Genomic DNA, 23767 nt, shown 5'->3' on the forward strand with positions numbered 1-23767 from the left:
GATGACAATAAAAATGGCGGCTAAGGCTTATGCGAAGGAAGCAACAATAAAAAATGCATGACAGCTATGGGCATCAGAAAGGGTGGAAACGAAGTGTGGATACCCATTGCGTTTGCAGGGCAAAGGAGCGAAAGAGTCTGCCAGCTTTGAAGTGAACCATAAATGTCATCAAAATATACAAAAATGTGCATTTCGAAATATAATTTAAACTTTAATTTTCAATTCAATTTCAAAATTTGTTTTCAAGAGAATTAGTCCATCGATTTCCGTTTCCGTTCATTTGCTAATTAAATATGGTTTACCTATTGCTGAAGAAATAATACAGATTTTCGGTTATAAATAAAATTTGTGAATAGATTAAGTGTCTGCTTACCCCGTAAAGCAGGTGAGGATTATCTGTGTAAGCTCAAAATTGACTTTAAAAACGTTTATTGTTATTTTAAGACATAGAAAGAGCTGAAAATATGGAAGTTCCGCGATAGATCACCTCATTTTCTCCTTCCCATCAAGGAGTAAAAATACTTCCTAACGTAATCTAACAATTTCCTCCCTTTGGCCGCTTACCCGAACGCGTATACCCCTGCTTAAGAATACCCTGTAAAAAAACAGAGAGATGTCGGCTTGAAGTTCAATGGAAAATATGAAAAGCAAAATGGCTACAGGGCAGCTTCTGTTCTGCGAAAAGAGACAGAGACAGGGCGAAAGGGAAAGAGAGAGCGTGTGTGAGGCGAGCGACAGGGCGAGCAAGGAACAAAAGACGCTTAGGGTCCCGACCATTAGCGTTTTATGGCCAAAAGGAAAATCGATGCACACCCACAAACAAACACACGCTCACACACACACACACACACACACACACATACGCCACATGTTTGTCGTCCGTTCCGTTTGCAATTTGTGTGACGTGCAAGGGTTGAGGGCACAGCTTTTCCCTTTTCCTCCAGCTCTCGCTTTGTTTTTCGCCTTCAATCATAAAAGCATAACACAAAAGCCATTATGCTTTTGCCAAAGAAGAACCAGCAGAAGGTAGAAGGTGCAAAAAGGGGGAGTAGCAGCAGCAGGAGGAGCACAGTGAGAGCCCAAGGAGAGACACACATATAGAGGCTATGCTTCCCTTCTAATGTGGGTTATGCGGAACAGACAGCGTTAGACAGAGACTAAGAGAGAGCCGGCAAGGGGCAGAGAGTGTCAGAGAAAGAGGCAGACCAGAGAGAGAGCGAGTAAGAGGCAGACAGAGTGCCCGAGATGGGTTTAAGACATTCTTTAAAGAACAAAAATTGCCAGAAATTTGAGATTTCTCATACAAAAAAGGAGGAAAACTTCAAACGGATTTTCAACCTTAACTTGTACACATTTTAAATCTTTACACAGCTCTGCCACTTAAATAGCATCCAGCATCAATTATCTGCCATTCCATTCAACTACTCTTAAGAAATCTTCAGCTCCCCCACCGCACTTCCCTAAAGCTTAATGCAGCCATTTACCTTAAGCAGTTCGAACTGTCTTTTCTGTGGCGTAAGAAACTCAATTCAATGTCAATCTATCGCCTGAATGCCACTCATCTCCACCTCCCTAACGGGGGGGCTGTTCCCATTCCTTGCCTGCTGCCACCAAGGTACGTGGCAACAAGCAATTAAAGCCAGCTGCCGCCTCATTTTGAGGCTAAAAATTAATTTGTTAAAGGATTCGGCGCACTCCCTGCCCCACGCCTGTGACGAGTGAGAGACGAGAGAGCTTACCAAAATATTTTGGCAAAAAGAACAGAGCGAAGAAAGGCGTAGGGCAAGGCGGAGGGGGGGCGGGACACAGAGGGAATTTTTAATTAAAAACTCTGGCGCCGGAGAGCGCGCCAGGGCACAAAGTGAAGGCAGAGGCCTCATTGTTTTTGGGAAAAAAGGGGGTCGGTCGATTGGTGCTGCCGTGGGCATGGGACACAGTCGGAGGGGTAGCGGGTGCACCGCCGTCTTTATGACAATCGTAAAATATAATTTTTAGTAGCTTACGCGACGCGCCGCTAGCTGAAAAATAAAGAGACAAAAAATAAGAGAAAGGAAAAGGAACTGTTGCCTTATCGTTTTAATTGCATCAAGTGGCATTAAAAAAGCTAGCAAGAAAATGGAAAATAAATATGCTAAGGGTAAGGGTGAGGGTGCAAGGGAAAGGGTGGAGGCAATATCCTTAAGCATCTTACAGACACTCGTATGTCGAGTGGGCAAAATTGGTAAGGCAAATATTTTGCAAGCTTCTCGCACTCCTCTGGTAAGTGAGAAGCATAGCTCCTCCGCTCTCGGGTGAAATACAAAAATGTTGAGTGAGAACAGTGAGAACCCCTTCAATCCTTCTCCTGCCATTCCTCCTCCTTATACTCCTCCCCCTATTAGACCAACTCTGACGTGTGCCCTGTATCCTCTAACATATGTTAGTGGCGCTATCTCTCTTCTCTCGCTCTCTCAATTGCTGCCCCAAAATTTAAGCCGCTTAAGTTTTTCCCCACTCGAAGCAAAAGTTAAGTTGCCAAGGGGACAACTAGGCGAGACTTCTACGGGTAAGGACCCACTCGAATTCGCCTGGAAATCGGCTTAACTTTTTGTGTCGCACTAAAGAAACTGTATTCCACTTCTAGGCGCAAACTTTAAATCCTCTGCTTCTGCTCCTCTGTTGTTGCATATCTCGAGACTCATTAAAAAAAAGCAAGTTCAAACCCAAAAAGATACAAAAACAAAATCAGGGAAATTTAATAGAGACTTCCCCCACTCAAAAATAAAGCATAAAATAGCCAGAAAAAGAAAAATAGAATAAAGTGAGAAGAAAGAAGGCAAAATCTAAACAAAAAGAGAAAAAAAAGGTCACAGACATGGATGTTTGCATTGTCCTGTGGCTAAACAAGCCAATCGAAGGAGTGAGAAGGGGCTGCACCTATCCTTTAAGTAGAGGAGCAGCTAGACTCATATGCAAATTCGATTTTGCATAAAGCGAAATGAAATAAATTAGGGAGGCGGCTAAAGTGGACCCTAAAAGGGGATGCATATGGGGAGAAAGAGGGGCCAATAATGAGGAAACCATTGTGTCAAACCTGGGGTTCTGGAATGGGCTCGAATGAGGAACATTCTAAAGAAAACCAAATAAGTACAAAGGTACCAAAGTATCTTACAATACGAGCCTATTCTTAGTCTGGGGAATCTAAATAACTTATGAGCATAGAAATGTCTTCTCTACTGCATAGAAAATAAATAAATGATCAAATTAGCATGCCCCGTAACAGGGTGTGCACGGAACAAAAGGACAGGGGAGTATTCTATAAGCTGAATACATGTGTGGAGAGTGGGTCAAAGGTGCAGGTTCACTCGGGTTCAACTCAGTTTATGATGATTTGGAGGTGGATAAAACATGGAGATTTCTTGATAATATACTTATTGATATAATTGTATTCGTTTTAATTGAATAAATATAATGAATAGTTTCTCTCTCTCTCTCCTTCCTTGACTACTGCTTGTTCTTGCTTTCCTTCCTGTTTATTTTATATAAACATTTGTTAACATTTCCTGATATTGATAAAACCAGTAAATGGAATGCAAAAAACTTTCACTAGTTATCTGCAGAAGTGTGAAGAGAGAGGTAAAGAGGGAGTTAGAGAATGGAAAGGTCGTTCTGTCCCTTCCACTCTCTTCCATGTTCGCATTTCCCCAATGCCATATGGTACCAGAGACACCACCACACACACACACACACACAAACACATTCTCATATATTTTCATAATTAACTAAATAAATGTGTAACCCAGAGAAAGGTGGAGATGAAGTGAGGCAGGGAGCCGGCGGCAGAGCGGAGCAAGTGAAAGCGACATGAATTTATATTAAAAACGAGCTGAATTCTCCCATTACCCTGCCCCAAAGGATACCCCATAATTGTATCTATGTCCGTGTATTACCATGTGTTTGTGTGTAACTGTGTCTGCGTTTCGTTTCTAATTTCTGACGTTGCCTGGTGGTCGCATAAAGTAACACAAGACCCAGTTAGCGTGTGTGCCAGAGAGAGAGAGAGAGTCCCTGAAAGCGTGTGTGGACGCGTCCGTGTCCGTATGTGTCCGTGTGTGTGTGAAAATTCAACATTACAGCCGCCACTTAGTTGTGTGTTTTGTGGTAAAAACAGGGGGGTTGGAGCGCCACTGGAAAGCGGAAACGCAGGCACGTAACATCGTGTGCTGCAGTTATGCGATAGCTGCAGAAACCTTTTATGGCATATTTTAGTTGCATTTGCTTTAAAATAAAGCCTTGGCTGTTAGGAGGTGCCACGGGTAGGACGACTTTTACCGTATCCTCCTTCTACAGCTCTTCTTCTATGGACCCTGTTCCGCTTTCTACTGTTCCTCCTTCTCTGGTTCCTGCTTCTGCTGCTTCTCCATTTTCCTGCTGCTGACCCATAACGCTGCACAGTATGCAATGGAAATGACTAAGGCCCCGCAAAGTATGCAACAATTTGCCATAAAACGAAACCACGAAAGGAAACCCGAAACCGAAATCTAGCAGGACCACCCACCCAAAAAAGCAGGAAGAATATTATAAAATTTTCGCACGGAATGCCCCATGGGTTTTTGAGGGGGTTTCAAGCAAATAGTTTTCGGGTATTATATAACCTGCACGCCTCGTTAGTGCTTTCTTCTGCCAACCAGCCAAAACGATGCTAATGAAAGGAAGATATTTCTTCTTCCTAGTTGCTCTCTTCTGGTTTCTTGTAAAATGACTCTTAACGTATTTGGCATGGAATTTGAAGAGGCTGCTGTCGCTTGTTACTCGCTGCAGCTGCACCTTTTCCTGCCGCAAAACTTGCATTATGTAAGTGGAGCAGACGGGAGCTCAAGATTCGTAGTCGTCTTCGTCCTCGTCTGACATTATTTGGCCAATTTTCTGTGTGCGCATTGAGAAAACATTTTTGAGAGCACACAGCAGCGCCTTTGGTGTCATGCAAATTTTGCTAAAAAGTACAGTCCTAAAGTACGAGTTGCCAGCTCCCAGGTGACCCATATGTTAACGGTAATAAACAGCAGCAGCTAGGGGTAGGGGGAAAGTAGAAGAGGAAGCTTTAGCGCTTTGGATTTGTGTGTTGTACTCAAATCGTACGAATACCCTTTAAAATTAATTTTTTAAATATAATTTATGTTATTTAAATGCACAAATCTGAGCTTAAGCCTGAGGGTCCTTCATGTTTATTAATTTTCCTTGGATGTTCATAATATTGGAGTTCTCTCACAGCAAACTTCCTCGGGTCATGGCTGTGCATTTGTGAAATCCCATGGACCGAGGAAGTTGCCTGTGAGGCAAACTCAAACGCTTCAAGCTTCGTGTTTCCTTTTCTAAAGCAAATTTTATTTACTGTTCCATGAAAATTTGAATCGTCAATATTTGGATTTAAATCGAATATTCGTGTGTGCCTGAGTTTCTAAGCTGGATCTATCTGAGCAAACTTCCTCGGGTCGTTGCTGCTATTTGACAAGACAACGGCTCGAGGATGTTGCTTGCGATGCATTTCAATAATAACATCAAGCGGAAAAGTGCCTAAATCCTTCTCTATTTTAGGTATATGTTACCCAAAGCTGCGACTTTCTTTTATTTTTTATGGAATTTATCATTTATAGCTGTTACTTTGTTTGGCTTCTTTAAAAATGTTTTTAAAAATAAATTCCAATATTAAAACACTCTTAAATCCTCTAAAAGACAAATGTTTCAATTCCTTAATTATTTAATACAATTCTTTGCCCAATTAGTCGCTTAACAAACGTTTTTGTTCACCTTTCGGTTACTCCATTATCCCTATTTAAGTCAGGAATATACAAAAATTATAAACAGAAATACTCTTGTAAAAAGAAAAATTCAGCGTCAACTGTCAGTGCCTCCTCCCCTTACCATCACCCTTTCCATTTCCCTCTTCCACTGTGGCTTTTCCCTGGATACACGTCTCATTGGATTTATGAGAACCAAATTGATATTAATGTTGAAAAACTCGACGCGCTTTAACAAGAAACAACAAAAATAAAATACGGGTACGCAAATGCAGGCATTGGCCCACAGAAATTGTGGCAAGAGCAGGGGGATAGGGCAAAATTATGGCATGATGTGGAGAGAAGGGGGAGATTTGTGGGATTGGGTAGATGGAGATTTGTGAGGGGTTTTGGGGCAAGGACACAATATGGCAGCTTGGCATCCGAGTCAACTTGGTGACTTGGTTCTCCATGACTCTGCCACAGCCTGCTGGTGATTCTGCCTGTGCCTCTGCCGCTGCCTGTGGCCCACAGCCTGCCGCTGTTCCTTTTCCCGTTCCCCTTTTCCTACTGCTTTGCATATATCGTGGCGTAGATCCTGTCGGTGCCGCTGTCTGTGGCGCGTTGTAAACCGCGATTAACGTAAATAGCATAACAAAAAGAAGAAATGAGTAGGAACGTTCGTGAGACGCTTTGTAAGCGTCACAACTTTTATACATGGTGCTCTATCGGTATTCTGTACCTTAGTGGTTTTTATCGAATTAGACATTTTACGTTTATTCTACATCTGTCTGCATGAGGCAGAGAGTGCGAACGAGAAAGAATGATAACAATAGGCAAGCTCGAGCTAAGCTTCTGGATGGGGCTTTAATAATGATCCAATCCAATCCCAATTCGGTGATCAGATAGATATAGTCTATGTGATGTGATGATATCACATGAGTCTTCACACAAAATTAGGTGACTCTACCTCTTAGAGTCTCTGATATCCAGGCGCTCATCAAGACGGACGCACAGACGGACAGACATAGACTCGGCTGTTGATGCTGATCAAGAATATATATACTTTATGGGGTCTGAAACGTTTCCCACTGTGCGCTACGCACATTGCTCCGACCACAAATACAATATACCCTATTTACTCTTCAAGTTCCGGGTATAAAAACGTGGCCCCTGCCATATGTGGCAAGAAAATAAAAAAACCCACACACCCAAGGAGGAAGCGAAAGGATAGCGTGAATGTAGGTCATGGATGGGATGCATATGGGCTGGAGGAAATACAGAAACTCGCGCACCACTAACCGCATGCCACCCACCCAGCTCCATGTCATTTTTCCTACTCAATTTTCCCTGCATTGGTTTAAGAGGTTTATCCATAAAAAGAAGACTTTTGCCACGGTCTTTCTTCCACGTTTAAAAGTATTTTCCCCCACATCCAATCAGCAAAAAACAACTCAAACTTTCATTGAATGGAAAAACGAGTTTTCACTCTCAATTTTTCATGGTTTTTCATTGGTTGGGGGTGGGGAAATTGCATATTTGGTGTGAATGATGTTTTGCGTGTCAAGGTGAATGGCAATTTGCATAATCAAAAATTGAATGGGCTATGAATGACTTTTGAAAACTTTGCCGCTTTTTGCCGCAGATAATTCTCACAGCTCCTGCTCCTGTTTCCCGCTGCTGCTGGTACATTCTGTGGCACTTTTCACTTTCAATTTTGGAACCCCCCAAACGAAAAACAGTGCAGAGAGCGACAGAAAAGTTAACCACACACCGCGTCACTTGACAGGGGGGGTTGGGCACCCAAAAACAAACTTTCAAAAACTCAAACTGCAACCTGCAACTGCATTGCGACAATTTCCTTTTGTGTGGCGGCAACACACTCACACTCACACTCACACTCAGACACTTGAGTTTGACTGTACAGTGTACAGTTTATAGTGCAACACACAAACGGACAATATTCCATATTTTATCTAGTTTTCTAGTCCCTGGCGATGGGCACACAACTCTAGTAAATCATGCAATTTTATTGACTCTTTTGCAACAATTTTCACAGCTTTCCCAGCATGGACTGCAGAGGCATAATACACATACAGGGAAAGGGATAAAGGGTAAAGGGAGCTCTCTGCCATAAGGAAGTTTTTGCATATTTATGGCTGGTATGCTATGCAACATGTGGCACTGTGGAAATATGTTTCTATTAGCCATGGAGCTGGTAAAATCTGTTTGTGAGTTGGCGCTGAATGTGGGGTTAAGAAAGTTGGAGTTACTTTTCTTTGAGGAAGTGTGAAGTGGATGCCATGTTTGAAATAGAGATACGAAAAAAGGATCATAAATCATCTTATTTGTGTTTCTACATATTCTGATAGAAAAGTTTAAGTACTAAAAATATGTACGCAGAATTAAAGGTAAAACTAGGAATAAATATTTGTTGTTCATTGTTCATTAATTGCTTTAATCCTTTAATCCTTAAATCAACTACGTAAATCTGACACAAAATGTACATAGAGGTACAACAAAATGTAATGGTTACTGTGGCCAAGGAGTTTTTTAAGCAAAAAATAACATAAATTGAACTTTTTACATGTGTTGGAGGGATAAAAGCTTCTTCAGCAAAGAGTTTGCTTCAGTTACTAAAATATCAGTCAGAATTTTAGAGAATTGACAAATTAAAAGCAATTATTATTGCAATAATTGTTAAAGCCAAAAACCAAACAAAACCTTTCTGCAAACATAAATCATGTTCTGTACATTTTTTATTACGACAAATGTTAACTATTTGAAGCCTTAGAAACTCCCTTTTCAAACGAAACTCACTTACAGAGCAACCTATATTAAATATCCTATGAACTGTTTGCCACAAAAAGCACATGAAACCCCAATGACAACTGCAACATGGCAATGAAGTGGCAATCAGTAGAGTATTTTAATGGAGAATGCCATAGTCACCCCTCTGCTCTGTGCGTGTTGGTGCCAATCATTTAATTACAGACTCAACCTCCACTCAAATGTGCATCTCGATTACAATTTTCTTTTGTTAATCGAAGCAAACAGTACCTACATAAATTTAATTAAATAATTAACGCCAAATGCAAATGACATCAAACAATACAAAAAATACATAAAAAACAAATGAATGGCAGAAAAAAAAGGAAATATAAAAACAAGAAATGGGCGTGTAACAGAAAGAACTTCTTTTTTTTTATGCGGAGCCACTCAATCAGTGCAAGCTTTGGGTTTACAATAAATGAAGTACATAAAGCCCACTAAAAAAATTTTGAAAAAATAAAGTTAATAAATATTTTGTAATTAAAGTTAACAACCCAAAAAAAAAAGGGTACATTTAATGGATTTTAGTTGCATGATTTGTGCTTGCCTATAGGCTGCCCTATTAATCTGTGGTATCTTTTTTGCAGACTTAAGGTGGATAATAATGGTGGTGCCTGGTGTCCCAAGCATATGGTATCGCGTGGACTGCAGGAATATCTACAGATTGATCTGCTGCAGGTGCATTTGGTGAGCGCCATACGCACTCAGGGTCGCTTTGGCAAAGGTCAGGGCCAGGAGTACACCGAGGCCTATGTGGTGGAGTATTGGCGGCCAGGCTTTGAGAAATGGATACGCTGGAAGAGTATTCAAGGGAAAGAGGTAAGTCTAGAGTGTGAGTACTTCGAGATGATTACGTGAGGCACGAAATGTTGAGGGAATTCATCGTGACAGGATTTCTCGTCCCAAAAAAAGATTAAAGCATGAAAATTGGAACCACAACCATTGGGAAAGAAGTTGAATCTCTTGGTAAATCCCATTTCAACGCTGAAACAATGCTAGCTTATATTTCCGAGCATTCAATTTAGGTGTCTTACAAGCTGAAACCACTTAAATTGTTCTGACTTTCAATAAATAAATATCTTTCTGTCCTCCAAAGTCGATAAACATCAGAAAATGGCTCAGATTCGATTTTTCTAAGTCAAAAATTGACTCGTTAATAGCTATTCCAATCCCCCAAAAATAGTCTCTAGTTACCCTTTCACGCTCTCTCATATCCACAGACATCTATCTCTTCCTTTCTCTCTCTCTTCCTCTTCCTCTCCCTCTCACTCTCTTCACACATTAATCACGAGGCCAGGCCCATGCGAACATTCTCCTCGAACCGAACAGATACGAATCTTAATAGCCTCTGGGTGCCTGCAAGATATTGCATCTTTTAGCCAAACAATTTACGTGCGAACTATCGCCCCACAAAAGAGAGGCGAAAATTGCGTAGGTGTTTCACGAAATCCAGTCCGCTCTCTCTCCCTCTCCCTCTCCCTCTCCATCCCTCAATTCCATAGTTTGCACCATCGATTTATTGTGTGCAAGCAATGGAAAATCAATTTTAACGCTTTTGTTTTTGGTCCCGCTCAGGGATTCCCACCTACACAACGTACGACGAATATTCCTGCCTCATGAGACCCCATTTATAATCTCTCTCTGTCTGTTGTTGCAGGTTTTACCGGGGAATATAAACACCTACAGCGAGGTGGAGAACGTGCTGCAGCCGAGCATCTTTGCATCGAAGGTGCGCATCTATCCCTACAGTCAGTACGATCGCACTGTCTGCCTGCGCGCTGAGATCGTTGGCTGTGCCTGGGAAGGTAAGTAAAACGGTGCCTCCGTCCCTGCCCCTGCCACTGAACCCATGAGTTATGCTCTCACACATCGCTATCTCTCTCTGTCCCTCTGATCAGCAACGTCTCTCCACCCAAAACCTCTGATCTTCAACATTTCGCACTTGTTCCGTGTCTTGAGGCAGAAGCACAACAACAAGAAAAAGTATCTTTATAGCAGCAAAACCAGGAGGGGAAATTTTTATGTAATGATAGTCGAATGGGCAATGTCCTGACGAATACTTAGCAACAAATAATTGTAGGAATAAATTAAAATTGTGATAAACATTATTTACTTAGGGAGCACATTTATTTCAAATTAATAATAAATGTTCTTTAAATATTAAATTTAAATGTTTCTTTTTTATTAAAAATTTATACCTATTATTTTTTTTAATTGAATTTAAATCATTTGAATTTAATTTTAAGATTAAACATTTCCTATAAACGAATGTATGTATGTACATATCCTTTAAACCGTAAAGTGTATTACAAATATCTTGAAGCATGCAATCAGCCATGGGACCGGTTTTTTCTTGATGACTTTGTTTCGCTTTGGCTGTTGTTTGGGGGTGCCCCCAAAGCACGAAGAAACTTTAGTTGGTTTTTCTTTTTGTTGTTTTATTAAAGATTGCAATGTGGCAGGAGGCGAGTATTTAATTTACAGTTTTCCATGGCAATTGCACACACTCTTTCGCCCGCTGCAACTCCCCCAAATACTTGCAAAAATACTCGTAAAAAATAGGCTTACAATTAAGAGTGGAAGGAGGATATATGACCCCACAAATCGCTTTAAACTGAACTCTAGATTCATTTTCCTTTTCCTTTCTCTGTCTCTGTCTCTCATGTACTATTTTTGCAGAGGGCATCGTGTCGTACAGCATACCCAAGGGCATGCAGCGGGGCATGGAAATCGATCTGTCGGACAAGACCTACGATGGCCATGAGGAGGCCGATCGCTATGTGAATGGCCTGGGCCAACTGGTGGATGGACAGCGGGGCAAGGATAACTTTCGCAATGATATCAATGGCTTTGGCAAAGGTAAGACTCATGTGGAGTGTATTGTGTCGTGTTTAGTGTGTGATTTGTGTCGGCTTTAGATCTAAGAAGGCAATAAAAGAGAAGTTTGCTCCCCCGCATACGAGTGTATAAATTGCACGAAAGGTAGTCCATGTAATTGTCACATAAACTAGTGTGCAGTCGGCAGTCTGGTGTCCAATCTGGAGTGCGTAGAGCAGTTTCAGCTAGTCCACAGTCGATTGAGGAACTCCATACAATTTCCAGTCTGCATAGAAGTTCCACACAATCCCCAGACTGCAGAAAAGTTCCCTACAGTCCCCCCTCACTACTGTGGAGTTGCACACAATCGCCACTCTACAGTGAAGTTTCTAGACTGTGCATAAATGTCACATAAAATTGCCAACAACTAGACCATAGACCGCATAACTAATGATGGTTTTGCAGTGCTCAACAATAATACTCGTACTTTGGAGGTGTGCCAATCCTCTGGGGTACTAAATAGCGTACAAAATGCATTGATAAATGCCAAGCATAGTCGTCTGTATTTGTAGATTTGTATACCGTTTTCCCCCCATTCATTCCCCATTTCATTCCCATTTAATGTTTGATTTTATTTAATATTTTCCCTGCAGGTTTCGAGTGGATTGGCTGGCGTAATGACACGCTCTTGGGTCGACCCGTGGAAATCACTTTCGAATTTGAAACTGTACGGAATTTCAGTGCTGTCATTATACACACGAATAATATGTTCTCCAAATATGTGCAGGTAAGCGATATCAAAGACTCTAGATAAGAAAAGGGTGCCTCATGGGTTTGCCCTGGTTTAAACTCTCCTCTCAATGCACAATCAATTCTGTAAACACTGCGTTCTCCGCTCTAGTGTTTGGAAATCGTAAAATGTTATGGCACAGACCCCAACACCGAACGATCCCGAACCGATACAATTCCAATGCCAGACAAACTGGCGGCAGCAAATAAATGCCACAATGCAATAATAAAATAAAAATGTACAAAAACGCAGAACAAATACAACGCTGTTTTATAAACAAAGCAAATACGAAATCGAACCTAAACAAACGGTAATTGATAGAAAGAGAACGCGGGGGAGAGAGAGAGCGAGAGAGAGAGGGATGGAAGACGAACCTCAGGTGGTACTTGAGTGTAAGAGCGGAGAGGGGGAAGGGCAGATCGCTGCTGGTGGCGGGAATAGCTGATGGTGGAGAGAGCTCTGGACTCTGCTCGAGGACTGCTGGGAGGGGCTACAGAGTGCAGTTTGGGGTGCTGCACTACCATTATGGAGTCAATTTCCTTACTCGCGCATTGTCGGTCTTTATCGAAAGTAAACAAACGATTCGAGTGCGCACACACAGAACACACAGATACACAAAACGATTATACACGAGAGAGCATATCTGTGCATACATATAAAAAATGATTGGACCATGTTTATTTCTTTGTAGAGTATTTACCCCCCAACCTCGCATCAAACTGGCAACAGAACTTGAAACAGAACACACAGAATTTTCAAGTCCATTGACCCAAATTACTGCAGCTATATGGAGTGGCAATGTGTTAACATTCAGAATCAACCACAAAGTCAGTATTGGAGGCAGAGAGCTATGGCCACATTGACAGATAAGAATTGAAGGAATTAGGCGGAAATTGAAGGTAGTGGGGCTGGAGAAGGGTGTTCAAACAATTAAAGCACACAAGAGGAGGGGATCTTGAGGTCTTTATTGCTGCTAAAACTCTTTTTCACACTAGAATTTATTAGAGTATTTGTAAGGCATAATGATTATGTCTAATCTTTGAAATGTTTTACTCTTGCAAGTAGATTTCGTATAAGGGAAATTAAGAGAAAGTCAGCTAAAAATTATTCTTTAAACTATAGAAATGGGCAGGGAAATTTGCAAGTAATTTTTTTATACATTTATTAAGAGTTTCCTCCATGGAATATATAAATATATAATACCCAAAAGATTGATTTTCCTGTTCCTACAGTTGTTCCTCTTTTATTAGTAATACAAAGTAGTCTTTCTCAGCTTCTAGTAATCTTTCCAAACACCGTGGTCATAATTTTGTTGTAAGTTTCCTGCCTCTGACATTCTCGAGTATCGTTTGACAGTTTAATAATTACCTACACCCACACAACTCCCCCCGCATTCGATGTTATCTCTCGCTCACTCATATTCGTTCGCTCGCTTTGGTTTTATTATTGAATAGAGGTTTTATATGGTGTGTAGCCCAGTCCGTCCCGTAGAAAACACTCGCCATGGCAATAGGCTTGTCAAATTTGTGTCAAATTAATCAATGTTTTCGTGTGCAGGGGAAAACTTTGTGTATGGATATTTAGGTCGTCAAATAACAGCTCTATCATAATTACGTTGAACTTTTATCGGAGTTACCCTGTTTCACCTTTTTGTATAGATACTTGCCATGGTTGTTTCCTCCTTTTTGGTTACTTTTCCACATCAAAGTTGCGCCGATTGTTAGATAAAATGGTAAAAATATGTTGTGGCATGTGATTTTTATGGGTTTTATGGGGTACAAACATATAGTTTGCAAAGGCAAAATATGGGTCACATAAGGCACTTATCCCTCAGTTAGAGATATAATTAGTACGGAAAGTCCCATGGGAACCTGCGCTAATCATTCCAAAACAGAAGTCCAACCCCACAGGCAGACAAAACAGAAGTCTAACCCCACCAGCGGACAGAACACACATCAATAACCAAACATAATTAAGAGGACCACACGTATTTGATGGCCTTAATCGTGCTAATAAATCAGTGGGGCATGCATTTTAAAGAGCAAACACACAGCGATGGGAAGACCTACTGACCGCTCATTAGAAATGCTAAAGACAAAGTCAAACAAACAAACCAACAGAAGGTCTCCTTATCGAGTACATCTCTGGACATGCAACGAGTGTGTGGTGTGGTGTAGTGGTGTTGGTGGGGCAGGTGGCCACACGCATCTCACATAATTAAAACACAATTAGCATAATTCTAAAGCTTATCAAATGCATCATAAACGGCAGTATTCAACCGCAAAAACCAGAGATCTTCCTGCGTCTTGTATCCTCGTCTCTAAGTAATTTGATGACTTATGGTTCATTTCGTCGAGGAAAAAGTCTCTGCGCAAGCAAATGGTAATGAAAAATCATAAAAATAAGAATTATAGCGAAGCGACGACACGGACAGAGAGAGAGAGAGAGAGAGAGAGAGAAAGAGAGAGGGAGCCACACGATACAGAGACGGTGCTGCCGCTGTAAATTATGGGGCAATGGCCATGGCATAGGCCATAAACCGAATGGTCAGAGCCCATCAGCGAGAGAGAAGTGTGTGTGGTGTGTGTGTTACAGAGACCAGGTAGAGCTCCTCCACTCCATCTCCATCTCCACCTCCAACAGCCACTCCAAATGGCGGCCACAAATCAAAGACTCTGGCAAGAAAATTTGTGGTAATTGAAATTTTATGTGCCGTTTGTGAAGCTGCTGCCAATTGGTTTGTGGACTTTGTGGTTAATTAGTGCGTGGAGCAACAGAGGGACAAGATAGAGAGGGATCAGGGGCGACCTGTGTATGTCTAATAAGTATTATCGGGACTGGACATCTTTCTTAACGACGCTTATAAGTGCTTTAAGCCATAGCCAGTAGGCGCTTCCTAAATGAACAAACATTAAAGTGGATATCTTGAGTAAATCTCCGTTGGAGCCTGTTTCAGACTTAAATTATGAATAAAGATACTGGACAACATGCATACATATGTAGGTACAGTTGATACCACAACAGTTGGTTAATGTTTGATGATTGACGTGGATATGATGGGAATGTTCATTAAAAAAAAGACAAGGAAGGTAGCTAAATACATCCAATTTACATTTGCACATACATACATTTGTACTTAATGGCAATGATATGTTTCATTTTACGTGCCTGATTCTGATTTATCTTTACGTTGTACCTATAAGTGATTGAAAGGCTTTTCTAGCCTGAAGCATTATTCCATTCATCAGTCAATTTTCGTGCCATAATTGTCGAAATTTTAAAGACCTATATTTTGAACCATTTTTCCGAATACCATTTTACGTGTAGAAACTATACCAGAATTATTTCCTAAAAAAGTATTACCTTCAGAAAACAGAACCAAAGAAAAATCGTTTTCTATGAGACGATGGCAAAATCTTTGGGTAGTTTTTCTATAGTTCCATTATTTCCGGAGCAGTGGGGCTCTAAAGTCACAAAATAATCCGTTACCTGACTGCCTGCAGATGACTTTTCCCTATTTCTAATTTTAATTTGTAACCTATTTTAAATTGAAATGAAATCTATTTATTTCCCACCGCTTGAAATATCCAAAAAATATGTATGCAATCTTTATTTAATTTATAGTTATTATCAACATCCATATTCGGAATAAGTCCCGCATTCCCTTCCAGTTATTATCTAATGCTTAAATCAATATTCAAATCAAAAGTCCGGTATAGACCCCGGACTAACGTTTTATTAAATTCCCATCGAATTCAATCACTCCATTCAAATCACAATCTTTTCCCAGACGCACCAAAAAAATCACTTTCAATCGATTTTTTGTCTGTCAGACATCCCAACCACGTTTTCTTTTGGCTTACACCTTTTGGACAGCAAACCCCACACCTTTTGCTGTGTCCAACGACAACTCATTAGCCATGAAGTAGCCGTAGCCCCTGCCCATCCGCAGACAACACTTACACATCCGGCTGGCAGCCCTAGAAAAAGAGTGCCACTGTCTGCCACTGACCAAAATTGAACTGTCGTGGAGTGCCTCCACCACCCCCCCACCTACCTCTTGCACCCCTCTCTGCCCCATCTTTTTTTATTACAAACAACTTCCGTGGTCTGGGGCCCATAACTGAACTTTGGCACTGACCAAAAGTGTCAGGAAAGCAGGCGAGGCGCTTGCTGCATACAGAAAATGAAGACAACTTTGGGAATATGATGAGCTGGGGATACTCTTACCGCAATTATGTATCGCGCTTGGCTATAGTTAGAACTGGAAATAGAGTGCTAAAAATGCTTAAGAATTATTTAAAAAATAACGAATACCCCTCTGCGGGAAGCGTATATTTAATTTAATGATTACTTTAATTATTATGCCACTCACAGAGCCACAAAGACACACTCAGACAGAAGAAACAACAGACCAAACAATGTGCACCAAACAGTTACTCATCCATCGTGTGTCTGCCCCTACCTCTCTCTCACTGTCTCTCCGACTCATTCATTTTGCAGGTGTTTGTCCATGCCAAAGTCTTCTTCAGCATTGGTGGACGTCAGTTTGGCGGTGAGCCCGTACAATTCTCGTATATGCCCGACCTGGTGCTGGATCATGCACGCGACGTGACAATCAAATTACATCATCGCCTGGGGCGTTATCTGCAGTTGCATTTGTATTTCGCCGCCCGCTGGATGATGCTCAGCGAGATTACGTTTATATCAGGTAAGTGCCACACCACACTGCCCCCTCCACCAACTGACCCCTACAGCGACCCACAGCAAGACCCATCGTTGTGTTCCCTCTGCAGATGCTGCTTTGCCTCTGCTCAGAAATTGTTTTATTACAAAATGTAACACTGGCACGCAAAAAACGAGAAACGAAACAGCAGATAAAAAGGGTTAACTGGGCTGTCAGCCCTCCATGCCACTCTCTTTGGATACCGCGTGGCCCATGGGGCATATTTGTTCCTGAATCTATCGCTCAATTATGTTGCATAACAAAGATGCTGTTCCACATTCTGCCTCGGGCAACCTGCAACCTGCATTCTGTATCCTTTATCCACTATCCCTCATCAGATTACTGGTCATATCAGCGTCGAGCAATCTACAAATATCTTCTCCCTGTTGCAGGCCACATGGTGAGACACTTGTGCCACCTAACAGCGACTGAGAGGTGCAGCAGGAACTGAGAATGGCGCCCACAGGGAGCACTTTATTGTTTGTAGTTTAAATTAATTTTGATGTCCTTGTTGTTGACTGGTTAGTGGGGGCAGGGAATATCCCCAAGGCTGTGCATAATTAAAGCTCAAACAGAGATCGGAGTACAAATGTGTGCTGGGAAATGGTTGAAAAGTGCTAGTTATTTGCATTCCTAAAACCTCATGCATCCTAAAGGATCATCAATTCCCCTTTGATACTTGGAAATAATCTGCTCTCTCTGTGCAACCTACAATTTACGGCATTTACCTGCCTCCCCTCTGTTACCGTTTTAGCCTTTAACCCTTTTTGCAATCCACATGTACGATTGGCAGGGGAACTCTCCTCTCCTCCAACCTCATCTCATTTATTTCGAACAACCCGAAAGAGCAGTAAACATAATTTAGCCAGGCAAACTGCAAAAACAACACACGGACGGACCATAAGACGGACAGACAGACTGTTCTTCTGTTCGGGGGCAAGCTCTTCAAACATAAACTGCAATTGCAACAACTGCAACAACTAGAACAACAACTTTGAGCAATTGAAAATTCCCACTGACACTAAAAATTCTTTGCGCATTTCATTAAAAAAATGAAAGCACACAGAGAGCGCTCCAGACTCTAACTAGAACACTGGGAGTCCTCGGTCGCTCAGTCGATGGTGCAAAATATACTGCCACACTAAGAGAAAAGGAGGAGTTTATATGCAAAAGAGGAAAGGACGTAGAAAAGTTAAATTATTTCCAAAAAAAGTAAAGATCGTAGCTAGAAAATAAAAAGAAGTTTGAAATACCAGCAACCATTATCAGTAATATAAATTATAAAAAATGAACCTACAACATAAAAAACTTCAAATTGAGTAAAAAATTACACAAAAAATGAATAATGATGAAAAAGTTAGTACGGTAATTTTAAATTGATTTTGAATTTAATACTGGAATACTAAAAAGTTGATAACCCAATTCTTGGGAAATACTGAGCAAATTACTAAATTCTTATTACACTAAGAGGATTTTATAAAAAATAAAAAATGGCACGGACACACACTTTTCTGTGGTTATCCACCCATCCCTATAATCCCTATTCTTACACCTTTTGGACAGCAAACCCCACACCTTTTGCTGTGTCCAACGACAACTCATTAGCCATGCCCATCCGCAGACCCCGTGTTCCTAATTTGATTAATTATTCATTAACGTCTCGCTCGAATAACCCACAATTTTCCCTCAGTGCACTCACATAGGAATAACTATGTCTGCGATGTGTGTGTCTAGGCTATGAACCAATTTTTACTTAACTCTGGGATGAGCACTCGTAAGAGAGAGAGAGAGAGAGAGAGAGTGCAAAGGGGAAGCGGAGCGATGCTCCCTCCTGGTAGCTTTGTTTTCCCTGCTCTACCGTGTACCGTATGCCGTGTGCAATTGTGCATATAGTGATACAAAGCAGGCGAAGGACTCTAAAGGGAGGAAAAGGAATGTGCAGTGCACTGCTGCTGCTCCATTGTAACAGGGGCAGAGAGGAAACGGAAGAACTCACACACACACGAGCAGCAGCTTCGACTTTGCCACGCATATGCTTCAGTAGAACTCAGAAGCCAGGAGCAGGAGCGGGAGCAGCAGTGGCAACAGCACCAGCACCAGCACCAGCACCAGCACCAGTAGAAACAGAACCAAAGCACAAGGATATTGTGAAAATTAAATGAGTTGCATTACTTTTGTGCATTTGAAATTTGCAACTCAATGAGCAGTGCCGTGCAGTGCCAAGAGCCTGTGAAGCAGCATTGGGGGGATTGAGCATTGAGAGGATTGCTGATGGGGCGGAGGGTGCGGGAAATCGCTCGAGAGTACATCGTGCTTTCCTGGCTTCCTGCTTTTCCTATTTTCCTCTTTTATTTTGCTTTTTTGCTTGTTGCACGTTGCATAATAAAGCAGTGAATTCCCTTTTTGCTGCTGGCTGCTTGGGCTCTACATTTCGAAATAGTTTGATGCTCGATAATGAGGTTAATGCACAACACACACAATTTTTGGTACAGATTTGCAAGATTAAAGTGGAATTTAAAGAGGTTTTTAATAATTGGTGAGGTTTTTTGGGTACTCTAATACATCACCCAAAAAAGTTTAACTGAAGAGTATTTCCCATTTTATTGTTCTCACAACATTATGATCACTTCTTGTTCGGGTTTTCCCTTCCATTGGCTCCCCTTTCTCCTTACAGATTTATTCTCCAAAGCCTCTTTCGTTTCTCGCTCCTGCCGTCCTGTAAGCCCTGGCAAGTGCTTTCCCCTTTATAAATCAATAACATTGCAATAAACTCATACATTGTATGTACATATATCTGCATGCCTACACTCGTATCTGTGTAGCTCTGTGTCTTATTTTCTGCTTGGCATTTTTTGTTCTTTGTTTGTTTTCACTCTTTGGGATTTGGATGCATTTGGCATTCATTCAGTCAGTCATTCGTGTAGGGATTCATTTCAATAACTTCGCTCCCCGCTGCGCCACTGCTGATTCGTGCTGATGCTTTTCCGCTTTAAATCCTTGTGCAATTTGCCTCGCTTAATCCTTTCTAATTGAAAATCGCTTTGTATGTGAATGTGAGAGCGATATGGTCGAGTGCTTTGTGTGTCATATCCGATGCAGAGATATCTCTATAGAAAACCGGTCCCATCTTTGGCCCTCTTGCTCCTCTGCTCAACCCAATTCAATTGATTCTACTGCTACTGCTGCTTCTCCTTCATCATCATCTCTGGCCTTGAGAGCACTGGAGCATCATTTTGGCGTCTACGAATAGAATTGCTTCTCGTCTAGTAATTTGCTTAATGGCAGTGCATTGATATTGAAAAAGCATTAAGGCTGCAAAATGTTTAATTTTCAAGTGGTTTCAAAGAGGCCAAGGATATTGTGAGACAATCAGCTGCAAGTGAGAGAGGTTATAGTGGAGATTATCTCGAAGAAGTTACCTGTCAATTAGAGTAGATTTCGCAAGAACAATTTGCTTGCTGGAGCGCAGAGGAAGTAGAAAAGAATGAGAAGCTAAGATGCACTTAAATGATGCTCTAAAAAATTAAGGCCACTCGGAATAAGTTGTCTACATACTGGATTTTACATGTATCTGATTCGTAGAGTTATTGGAATGTACATATGTAGGCAGAAAATAAAAATAAAGTAATATACTTAAGATCCGTTTCCATCCATTTCGTTGCATTTTATTTAAACAATTTCTGGAGTTTATAAATAATATATAAATATTAATAAGTAACAGGAAGAACTAGTTGTTTTCATATAATGTATTTTTTCCCCATTTACAGACTAGTTTTTTGGTAATTTTCTTTCTAAATGTTAATCATTAATTTGAACTCCTTCGTTCTGCTATCATTCAAATATTTCCCCTGGAGGTGTCACACATTAACATACACTCCCGGTTTAGTTCATTCAACATATGACGCTCCTACAAATTTGGTTAGCTTATTCCATAGCATCCCTGCAGAGGATCCCTCCCTCGAAATGTTCCCATTTTGCCAGACACTTTTCTGGGGGGGAAAACAAAACATTTTCCACCGTCGTCGCTATTTGCATAGCAAATTCAAACACATACAAGAGTAAACGAAAAACAACAACTTTTGTTGCCAAAGAAAATAGACGACCCAGGAAAAAAAGGTGTGGGTGGTGGGGATCTGCAGCCAAAAAAACAAGCTCAAAATCAATGCCAAGAGCTTGAAAAATTTGCATTTCCCTGAAGAGTTTTTTTTTGTACGGAATTTATACTAAAAATTGTCTGTTTTCCATTTTGTTTTTAAATATCAGAGAAGGAGCAGGAGTGGGAGGAGCGGAGTATTTTTTTGGGAGAAAGTTCAACAAACGCTCGAGGCGGAAATGCTGTCCGAACCGTAGCCGGAGAAAGGATATAGAAAAACAGAGTCAACAGAGAGTCCCCTCGATGGGTAAACATTTCTGGGGATATCCTCTCCTATCGATATGCTCTGTTATTGACGACTGTCTGGCGTTTTTGCGATGGATTTGCTCGTTCTGTTTTTCTGTCTGCGTTGCGTCGGGGAGCAAAATGTCAACACCGATGGCAAACAATCCGATGGCATACGCTTCAACGCCTTAAAGTTGGAGTATCGCAACGTTTCCGCCATGGCTGGCTGGACGGTGTTGCTGGCTGCCTCATGAAACAGCCACCGCTGCACCTAAAAGTATGCAGCACTAATTGGCACTCAACTTGTTTCTGCTTTTGTCATGCCCATTAATTCGCGTTGCAATCGCGTACGGGCATGATGTGTTCAGTGTGAAGTGTGTGGAAGTGGCTGTAAGTGACTTTTTTCATCTTCTTAGACACACAGTCAGGTTCAGTAGGGACAAATAGATGATGACACGCCCTGAAGAACATACTTTGAAAATTCGGATCAATTTATACCAAATACATTTTAACACAAAAAATACTTTAAGTCATAATAACAAAATAATTATATCTTGACAATCGGTAAAGCGAGCCTAATAGAAAAATTTCGCTAATAAAACTCCAAAAATATACTAAAAAAAATACCCAAACAAAAGTTTTCTCCAGTAAACTGATTTTTTTCAAAAGAAACCCAAAATGGACCATAGAAATATTTTAAGCACTAGAACAACAGCAGCTTTATTGCCTGTTATGAGAAATATACTTTAAATATACTACAAATAATATACACACAAAAGCACACTGCAAATTCAAAACTTTTTGTGTTTTCTTTTGCAAACAAATGGCTTCCCATCGTTATGGAGTCTTAGTCCTAACATTATTGGTTAATCGTTAAAAAAAAAGAGCTAAAGAGCATCCCTTGGTCCATAGTCGCTTCACTTTTCGCCACTCTTTTGCTTACTTCCTATCCCATCCATTGCCACTCATCAACGTCGACATGGTCCTCGTCTTCGTCCTCGTCTTCGTCTTCGCTGTATTTCGCTGTAGCCAGGCGCTGATATGACATGAAGGGCTTGCTCATTTATCATCATAATAATCGCTCTCCATGGCGCCCATCGCCGCCGCCCCCTAATTGCTGGCGGAGACCCATTAGCCGTGACAGTATATCAAGGCAGAGGGGCAGCTGTCACACAGCCACAGCCAAAGCCACTGCCACGCCTCCACCATCATCATCATAATCATCATTATCCTCGTCCTCATCGTACCACCTGGCGGCGGCTGCTGTCGTCCTTCTGCTGCATTTTAGCCACTTGGCTTGCAAATTTCTGCCTCCTCCTGTATCTTGCCTCCTTTATAGCTCCCCTTTGAACTGTAAGATACTATCCTTAGCCTCTCTCTCACTCTCTTCCCTCTTATCCTGTTGCAGTGCCCGTGGTCGGCAATTTTACGGATGAGGGCCTGCTCAATGGCATCAGACAGCCGTCGGACACATCCGAGTATCCGCTGCAGCGCGATGAAGTCGGTCGAGCGGTCAGCAGTGGCGAAAGGAGCCAACATACCACACAGGGTAAGTGGGAGGTATCCGCGCAAGTACGAACTGATTTGATTTGATGGATTCCCGTACAGAATGTCCCGGGAATTTGCTGATGAATTGCGCTTTCAGAACTGAATGAGAAAGGCTTTCGCTGTAACTGAATTAGCGGCAGGGAAATTGCTCGCCATTCAACGCAGTTCTGCTTGAATATTCCCTAATTTATTTTAGAGAAACCCCCAAAAACTTCTATCGTATACCACTAGAAAACTTTAAACAAATTTGCAACTAAACAGCGCGTGAAGCACTCGCAAAACTACTCACCAAAACAGCCCAAAAACCAAGCAGAAACCTTTTAATTATTTTCTTCTATTTAAAAGTACCTCTTAACTCGGCATAAAAGTTTGGGAGCGCTGTAAAGTTTTCTCGCTCTCGAAGATTACTGCTTGCAGCCCGCACTCTCATTAGCCGTGCAGAAGGTGCGGAGGGCATGGCACATCATTTGCAGCAGACAAAAGGACTCCAGGGCCAATTGAAAATATCAGGCAACAAGCCAGTGGGCGAGAAACAGAAAAGGCTGGCTACAATTTATTAATATAGCATCATTCTTCCTGTATTTATACATCTTTTGTCTATCCAACTCTCACTCTCTCTCTCTCTCTCTCTCTCTCTCTCTTTAGTTATCTCTCCAAAACCCATTGACCATCAGGAAGCGGAAGCGACTGGTTTTGTTGGCGTCATAATCACAGTGCTGGCCACAATTATTCTCCTGCTTGTCGCCATTATATTGCTGATTGTGGCGAGGAATAAGCGCGGTCGTGGCAGGGGCAACGTTTTGGATGCATTTCAGCATAATTTCAATCCAGACACACTCGGTGGCATCGATAAGCGACTCTGCCACACCGGCAACGGCAATGTCCTAAAGGTAAGCGCCTAAAAATCTACAATCTCCTTT

General features: G+C 41.5%; 1 protein-coding gene across 1 annotated transcript in view; it reads left to right on the forward strand.

Annotated features, from left to right (window-relative positions):
- The window catches only part of LOC117588066 (discoidin domain-containing receptor 2), a 139597-nt gene that overhangs the window by 55251 nt on the left and 60579 nt on the right, over window positions 1-23767 (forward strand). The window contains exons 4-10 of the mRNA XM_034279126.1: window positions 9176-9407; window positions 10246-10393; window positions 11268-11447; window positions 12059-12192; window positions 16699-16906; window positions 22708-22848; window positions 23493-23737. Of these exons, the coding sequence (XP_034135017.1) occupies window positions 9176-9407; window positions 10246-10393; window positions 11268-11447; window positions 12059-12192; window positions 16699-16906; window positions 22708-22848; window positions 23493-23737 (1288 nt within the window). The remainder of the gene's footprint in view (window positions 1-9175; window positions 9408-10245; window positions 10394-11267; window positions 11448-12058; window positions 12193-16698; window positions 16907-22707; window positions 22849-23492; window positions 23738-23767) is intronic.

Source organism: Drosophila guanche, unplaced genomic scaffold (assembly GCF_900245975.1).
Source record: "Drosophila guanche unplaced genomic scaffold, DGUA_6, whole genome shotgun sequence".
In the NCBI taxonomy this organism is placed as follows: domain Eukaryota; kingdom Metazoa; phylum Arthropoda; class Insecta; order Diptera; family Drosophilidae; genus Drosophila; species Drosophila guanche.